Below are 8,202 nucleotides of genomic sequence, written 5' to 3'. Positions count from 1 at the left end.
AAGTTATGTGCAAGAAATAGTTTGACCGCTGGGAATGCTGTTGTCAAAAAGCACTTAATGTCTTAAAAGTATGAACACTGTTCACACGTTACAAAAATGAATGAATTCGTTTTACGTTTTAAAATATTTGCTGGCAACAGTGTCATAAACAGGATTAATGGTGTCGTTATAACAGCAGTGTGCCGCTGGACTTCACTAGCAAGACCTTTGAATCTACTTAAGGGTAACTTTCGGTTTTAATTCTGCTGAAACACCCAGCATGGGAATAAGGAAAAATGGTGTATGAAAAGTGTAATAAATAATGTAATATGCATATTGGAGACATTAAGAACATATTATCTCAATATAACGTCCATATTTCTAAGCTATACATTTTGCCTATGTAGTTTAAGCATGTATTTACTCACTACTTTATTATTCAGTCATTACTGCTTCATATAGTAACTATAGTAAATATCCAAACTTGCTCTGGATATGTAAAAACATAACTTGAGTATAGAGACACTTGTTGATATTTTGACTACGCTCTGCAGACCGGACAGCACGGCAGCACAAACAAAATGACGTAACGTCACATTCCGGCTCCACACCCACTGCCGATTCTAAACTATTTGGAACAACTTTTCATGGCGTTTCCTTGTCATGACCATAGCTGGCACTGAATGGTGCGGTAGGAATAAATAACACCCAGAATCGGTGCAGGACACACTGGACTTTTCGATCACCGAGCCACACCACGCACAGCATCGAGTTAAATCCTCCGGTCATCTCCGACGCAGCAGTTCATCAAGTCAGCGTCCAAACGCGTCCAACAGACCGGAAATACCTAATCCTTACTTTTCACAACAAAGTACTGGCGAATAATCCAACCTTTGCCAACAACATATAGCAGCTACGTTATAGTAGCTTTGAAAGTCACCACCGGGTAAAAAATGAACGTTAATGCCAACTTGAATATTTTCAAGACAGTTTTGTTTTAAGAATATACAATACAAATTTTTCCGATGAACTCTTGTGGGTGCCTATTTCAAAAGTCATAAATGAATACGTATAAAATATATTACCTTGGTATAAAGAGCCAAAAAGAGAAATTTCGCTGTTGGTCCGGTCGCTGTCACTGCCGTCACTGCCGAAGCAGGGAAGGGCTGCGACCCGAGCTCAGTCCCCGGTGCGTGTGCCGTCTACCAGCCGGTCCAGAGACAGCCTCTTCTCCACCACCTGATTGGTCAGCTCTTCACAGGCCTCTGTCTAATTACACGTTAATATGAATACAGAGGACACGTCTTCTATCCAGCCTAATTATTATCGTTTGTGTAGATATGGAACTATTTAGAATACATTTGATACTATATTAGTTTCGCAAAATTAATAAAAAGTACGTTTTATTGAAACCAGCACAATTATTTATCAAAACGAATGCTATCTTACCAAAGATAAGGATTGATTAATTTTGTCAGTGCTACTTTGATCCTTTACTCTTATTGAGGGTCGTGCTTTGTTTAACCTATCTTTATGTACGTTTAAAAAGCGCCCTTACAATGACCGCACAATTTTTTGTAATGTCACAGATGTATAGGTCTCTCTGGTTATTATTGTGCTCTTAAAATTGTAACTATTAAAAGCGGTAACGTAGTGTGCAAACACGTGTAAAACGATACGTTGTTTCGAGTTAACGTCTATAAATTAAAAGATACGCGTAGAGAACAGCAATGGGCTGTAAAAAGTAAAGTAGGTGCAGCCTCTAGGGGCGCTAACTTCCACCCACCCTTCCTTTTTTCGGCTGTCATGCTACCGGAAGTGACATGTCAAATGCGGACTAGCTCATCCAAGCTAGGTAGCCAAAAGAACAACAACAGAGGATTGGTATTTGAATGAACGCCCAAAAGATACCTTTTCAAAGACAGGAACTTCTCTGTTTGCAAGGTAACACTAACACTGACTGTTGATGTATTCTATTAGTGAGGAATTATTTTACTTCGGCTTTTCTTCTTCCATTGTTATCTTGATTGGCCATTATTCAACTCCAGCCCTACCCCAATGTAAAGCTTTTTGAAGTAAGGTCGAGTTCTCTCAGCCAATTTTGTATTTATGATTCTCTCAGGCCACAAATATAGCGCCATAGGCGAAAACGTGTGTTACATTTCCCACCTAAAAAAAAAATCCAAATCAAACAATTTCGGAAAAATGGGAGTATTGCACCCTTTGTATGACTAAAAGCATTTCACATAGGTGTCAGTTATAGTTAATCATTTGTTAAAAATCGAACATTATCTGTGTTCACCCTTTGTGCAACAATGCTCATACCAACACTCAAAATGCCACAGATAACTGTTCGACAAACAAAATTTGTGACAGACTATGGACTAGTTACTATAGAAGTAATTGCCACAACACTGGTTCTGTGTGAAAAGCGCAAGATGTTTAAAAGACTAATAATAACAGATATTACTGTTAATTTTAATATTTTAATTTTAAGAAATCTTGCAACTTTTATATTTGTTTTATAATATAATTATTAAACTTAAAAATGTTGTTGTGGCTATATACATATTGAAATGTTGATAGATATAAAGCAGGTAATTAGATTTGTCATAATAGCTCATAAATATATATTTCTGATAATAACATAATATTTTAAAAAGGAGTATATTTCTTTAAAGAGTTATTTGTGTTTATGTCCTTGTATTTGTAAGGCTATGAATATTATGATTATTTTTAAACTACAAAAATTTAGTTTATATTGGTTATTGGTCATTATGTCTGTTTACATGGTTGCCACTTGTAAAACATTTCCAAAAAAGAACAGCAGTGTTTTGTTAAGGAATCTGTAAAAAATGACATTGATTAGAAAACTCATTGAAAAAAAATTCATGAATAACTGATTAATTCTTTTGTTTACATGTTATTACCTAATGTGTTGAGTGTTGCACTGACACGCAGTAGCTAGCTTGCCCCTCCTTCACTTTTCTTTCACTTTAAATCTGCTGTGACGTTAGCACTGATAATTATGATGTACATCTAGGTTCCTCCCAGAAATTGTAATTTGTATAGTTCCTCTTGCTGGGAGAATGTGAGTAATAAGTATGTACATCTAGGTTCCTCCCAGAAATTGAAGGAAAAAAGTAGGAAAAGTAGGAAAGTAGGAGTAGGTATTGAGGAAAAGTAGCCTGTAGGCATTAGGAGGATAGAAAATAATAGGACGTTTAAAAAGAAAAAAAAATGGACAAAAGACATTCTATTTCCCCCAGGGTGAGTAATAAACAGTAAATATTGATTGTTTTGTTTTTTTCTAGATAATTTCAACAGATATATACTATAAAATGTCTAGAGTTATTACACTCATTGTTAAGCTGATGATGATTTTAGTCTGTTTAATACTATGGTTCTATTAGATTCTTGTCTGAGTTAACCCTTTATAATGGATCACAGCTAATACCACTTGATAAAGTCAAGAGTACACTTCTAATTGCCAGATAAAGTTTATTTAGTAAAGTAAATACTGTCTATGTTCCTTTAAAAAAAATAATTAAGTCATATACTCACAACTGCCATTATAAATCTGGTGGTTCCTTTCAGTTTTTTTTTTTTTTTTTTGCAGTTTTAACGTGTTGTTCCATCTCCTAGAGAAGAATTTACTTCACCGCAGTGTTAATTTGTTCTGAATGAGCATCATTGTGTGAGCCAAGCAGAGATATAACATGTGTTCAGGACCCCTGTTGTGACTTAGGGCACATGACTGCTTCAATAAATGTGTTTTTGTTCTTTTATTGCCCCGTGACCCTTAACTGCTTGAAAATAAAGTACCATGGAGTACAAATTATACATTGCAGTTCATCAGGGCATTTTATGATTTAAATTAAGATATAAAACCAGATAAGTAATTACATTTAGGAAAGTTGTAGTGAACTCCTTGTCATTGTGACACAGCACACCACTGCACACAACCAAATGTGACCTCTGCTTTTAACTTATCACTAAAGTGAACAGTGGGCAGCTTTAAGCACCTAGGGAGCAGTGTGTGGGGACGGTGCCATGCTCAGAGCACCTCAGTGGTAACTTGCCAGCTGGTGGACTCGAACCTGAAGCCTTCCAGACCCAAGTCGAATGGCTCCCTTTTCGAACAAATTGGTTTGTTCAAAGACAATTTTAGACTAAAAATTGCCTCAGTTGTTGTACCATAATTCAATTGCTGAACTAGCCACCATACCACGCAAGCACCAAGTGATCATTAAGTGACTACGTGTGTGTCATCACGCTCGGTATCTAATTTTGCCGGTATTTCTTGCGTGGTGCTGTTTCTGAGACAATCATTTGTGAGAGAGCGAGGCGAACATTGTGTAATCACGACTCCAGTAAGGGTGAATGAAATTGTCTTTCCTATTTATAGATTTATTCTTTATTTAATTGTGTTTAAATTTTTGTTAGAACATTATTATTTAATGATTATTTGGAATTCAGTTGCAGGCCAGATTGAACAGTTTGATGGGCTGGACTCAGCCCATGGGCTGCTATTTGATGACTACTCTTCTACACCATGCAATTGACTCATTGTTTTCTTTGTCTCATTCTCTATTCTTCACCGTACAAGTTCCTTAGAGGTAGTAAAGTTCACTTTTTTTTTTCTCCTTCAGCTGACCAGCATTCTGCTCAGCAAAGTCAGCAACGTAAGAGCAATGGAGAGCAGTAAACCTCCAAAGGTAGGTTCTGTTCCAACACTGACGCAGTGCATAAACAATAACAACGGCAACAAAGTTGTCATCCAGTAACATGCAACTCATGTTTCGTCTTCTTGTGCCCCTTTCTGTCATAGATTGGTTCTATAGTAGAGGTGACCGGGAAGGGTCAGCGTGGCACTGTTGCCTACATTGGTGCAACCCTTTTTGCCTCAGGAAAATGGGTGGGTGTCATACTGGATGAACCTAAAGGCAAGAATGATGGCACCGTGCAGGGGAAACGCTACTTTACCTGTGAGGAAAATCATGGAATATTTGTCAGACAGTCTCAGGTTAGTCCTATATATATCTTTCACATGCAATGAGTGTATGTTGCTGTACAAATTGTCAGCATTTCAACAGAAATACATTTGAAACAAGTTGTCAAGTCAGACTCGGTTGAAATGGAAGCAAACAAATAAAATTAGTGAGAGTGAATTTTTAGAAGACAAATTGATGAAAAGTTTTGCTATTCAGGACTGTATAAGCACTTTTACATCTTGATGTGATTATCAAGACACATTTTTAACATTGGTTTTTTCACATCAAATTCGTATGCAGATTCAAGTGGTGGAAGACATCTCCAATGTCACCTCACCTGAGGAGACTGGTGCTGCAAGGACACCCAGACACAAAGGTTAGTCGAGACCACAGTATGTAGTAGCCTGTCAGTGTGCATACCCCTAAAGTAATAATAACCAATGTTTTGTTTCTTTCAGATGTCCTAGAGACTCCTAAAACATCCAAACAGGTAGGAGGCCAATGCTGATTAAGCAGCCAAAGTGTTTTTAAAAAAATAAACTAATAGTTATATTTCCAAGCAATAGCTATTTTCTATTTTCAGTTTTGCCTTTTAGCTTTTTGTTTAACATGCCCTATTTTTCCTGATACTTTTGCAGACTCCAAGTGTTAAGAAGGTAGAAGTGTTTAAATTAAACGTATTTGATTAGTATGATAAGCTGTTATTTATCATACTAATGCTCAAACTCATCCTTTGCATTTAAGACGTCTTTTCCAGTGTTGAGTCTCACTCCTAATTGACAAAAGTTTCTTTTCACTTTCATTAGATGCATGACATGATGTTAATTCTCACTTTATTTCACTTTTTGATCACCATGTAAGCACCATTGTGGAGCCAATGCTGTGTTGTGTTGTTTTCAAATCACCATGTTGTTTATCAGGATTGAATAACAATTGAGTTTGTTGCATGAACTCACATTTTACACCTGGATTATAAATAATCAAGAATGAGATTTTCACAGTGTTTGCCCCTGTGCATGCTGGGCTTAAATCTATGCCAAGTTGACTAACAGTAATTATACCTCTTTTGTGCCGCTAATCCTTTTATCTTTCATCCTCGCCCACTCTACATAATTTACCTCTGTCTCTTCTCCAGTCTTCTACCCGTCGCTCTACCAAGGTGAGCTTGCCTACAGTGGTCTGGAGCTTTACTTTAGGGTTGTTGGGTGTAACTATCAATGAATGCTAGAGACACAGCACTAAAGGATTTATTTGATTTTTCATACATGGTAAAAGACTGACAGAAATTTTCAGTATGTTGTTGTAAGAAACGAATAATTTAAAAAAACTGAAACTTTTTTTTATTTTAGAGTATTTTTTAAAGTTTATTTTAATTTTATTATACCTAAAATGTACTACAAAGTTTTATTAACTACTATGATGGTTTGGAATCCTATTGGTCCTAATCACAAAGCAGTGGAGCACGCCTCGTCTTGCACCTGCCTCTTCCCTCCCCTCTCTTTTGGTACGACAGTCTGGCCGCCTCAGTTTGTCCGTTATGGTACGCTCTATATTATGGTAGTACTTTTGCTACTGCTTCACAGGGGACTGGTGACATTTTGGTCACTTATAAATGGGTGACTGCTAAGTACCTTCTTTGCACAGCTTTAAGTCTCCACCTGTAGACTGAGTTTTTTTATTTAGCCACTGTAGCAAAATCTCTCCTTTATTGTACTAACAAACAAATAACTAACATCATATAATTTGTAGAATTGCAGTGCTTCAATTTACAACTTCTTTTAGATTTTCCTCTCTTTTCTTCTGTCTTTAATATCCAAACTAAGACCCTACACTCACCGTATTTTGTGACTAGGCATCCCGTGAGAACCTGTCGTCCTCCCTGTCGGATGTCAGTGAGATGAGCATGTCCTCCAATCAGGGATCACTGGGAGCGCCTGTGGTGCCACAGCCCAGTGGCTCCCCTGCAGCAGTGGCAGCCTCAGTGCCAGCTACTCCCAGTAAGGTAGGTCATCAAAAATGGGAGTCAAATGTAGTAATAGCTCAAAAGAAAACAATGACGCAAACATAAGTGTGTGCCATTTTATTCTTGTCATAATCTTTCTAGGTGGAACCTACAATTTCCAAACAGGTAGATTGTTGCATGCTGGAAATACCTGAAATGAGTTTACTAACCGACCCATGCTATCAATGGGCACACCGTGACTTTCAGCATACCTTCCTAATGAATTATCATTGCTTTGGTGTTCTCACAGCAATTTGTGTCGGTGGTAATGCTGCATGGTTTAACATCAGAAGAATTTTTATGAATGATTGGAGAGAAAATAATGCACCAACTCTCTGCATGATCGTTCATGACAGTTTGCAGCTGAGGCGACTTTTCTGAATTCAGGAAATTCTTGGCCATTGATTTAAAACATAATTTGTCAAATGTTTGTGGTGGGAAATGATCAATGGTTTTTTTTTATGCTCCACTTTTGTAGTAAAATCTTGGATAACAGAGGAAGTCCTCCATTGTTTATTCTTTTTTTCTTTTCTACCATCTTCATAGGAGGAAGAGTCACTCCGAGCTCAGATCAAAGATCTGGAAGAGAAGCTGGAGACGCTGAAGATGAAGCGGACAGAAGACAAGGCCAAACTGAAGGAGCTTGAGAAACACAAGATCCAACTGGAGCAACTCCAGGAGTGGAAGATCAAAATGCAGGAGCAGCAGGGTGATCTGCAGAAGCAGTTGAAAGAAGCCAAGAAGGTAGAGTGTCTGTATAGAGTGCTGTGTGTGTGTGCAATGCAATATGAAGTGAAGAGAATGACAAATCTATGCACTTTCTATGCACTGTCGAATTCAGGAAGCCCGTGAGGCTCAGGAGGCCAAGGATCGATACATGGAAGAGATGTCGGACACAGCAGATGCCATCGAGATGGCAACACTGGACAAAGAAATGGCTGAGGAGCGAGCAGAGTCACTGCAAGTGGAGGTGGAATCCCTCAAAGAAAAAGTTGAGGAGCTGTCAATGGACCTGGAGATTCTTCGACACGAGATTTCAGAAAAAGGTTCCTCTCGTCTGTTCTTAAATAACTCTCTACCGCTCTCGTTGTTGATATTTCCTAGTGTCTTCATACTTCCTGCACTTTTACTTGTCTCCCAGGTTCAGATGGAGCTGCTTCAAGTTACCATGTAAAACAACTGGAGGAGCAAAACAGCAGACTGAAGGAGGCACTAGTCAGGTAAGTC

At 38.0% G+C, this 8,202-nt stretch overlaps 2 protein-coding genes across 4 annotated transcripts in view; one reads left to right on the top strand and one right to left on the bottom strand.

The window, feature by feature from the left end:
- The window catches only part of tdrd7b (tudor domain containing 7 b), a 13,590-nt gene extending 12,206 nt beyond the window's left edge, over positions 1-1,384 (bottom strand). Inside the window, exon 1 of one of the 3 annotated variants that reach the window (XM_025065111.1) lies at positions 1,065-1,384. The gene's annotated coding sequence lies outside the window, so the exon portion shown is untranslated. Of the gene's footprint in view, positions 1-742; positions 758-1,064 lie in introns of those variants that run through there. The other 2 variants (XM_025065084.1, XM_008327026.3) reach the window with 2 other exon arrangements.
- A 150-nt stretch (positions 1,385-1,534) lies between these two features.
- The window catches only part of LOC103390909 (dynactin subunit 1-like), a 12,821-nt gene continuing 6,153 nt past the window's right edge, over positions 1,535-8,202 (top strand). Inside the window, exons 1-13 of the mRNA XM_025065039.1 lie at positions 1,535-1,923; positions 4,632-4,697; positions 4,811-5,005; positions 5,274-5,349; positions 5,432-5,463; positions 5,612-5,629; positions 6,109-6,132; positions 6,427-6,513; positions 6,826-6,975; positions 7,078-7,101; positions 7,522-7,719; positions 7,817-8,021; positions 8,117-8,195. Of these exons, the coding sequence (XP_024920807.1) occupies positions 4,674-4,697; positions 4,811-5,005; positions 5,274-5,349; positions 5,432-5,463; positions 5,612-5,629; positions 6,109-6,132; positions 6,427-6,513; positions 6,826-6,975; positions 7,078-7,101; positions 7,522-7,719; positions 7,817-8,021; positions 8,117-8,195 (1,112 nt within the window). The 5' untranslated portion in view covers positions 1,535-1,923; positions 4,632-4,673. The remainder of the gene's footprint in view (positions 1,924-4,631; positions 4,698-4,810; positions 5,006-5,273; positions 5,350-5,431; positions 5,464-5,611; positions 5,630-6,108; positions 6,133-6,426; positions 6,514-6,825; positions 6,976-7,077; positions 7,102-7,521; positions 7,720-7,816; positions 8,022-8,116; positions 8,196-8,202) is intronic.

Source organism: Cynoglossus semilaevis, chromosome 1, assembly GCF_000523025.1.
Source record: "Cynoglossus semilaevis isolate Cse_v1.0 chromosome 1, Cse_v1.0, whole genome shotgun sequence".
Lineage (NCBI taxonomy): Eukaryota > Metazoa > Chordata > Actinopteri > Pleuronectiformes > Cynoglossidae > Cynoglossus > Cynoglossus semilaevis.
Note: the sequence above shows the minus strand (reverse complement) of the source record. Positions and strands in the feature narration are given on the sequence as shown.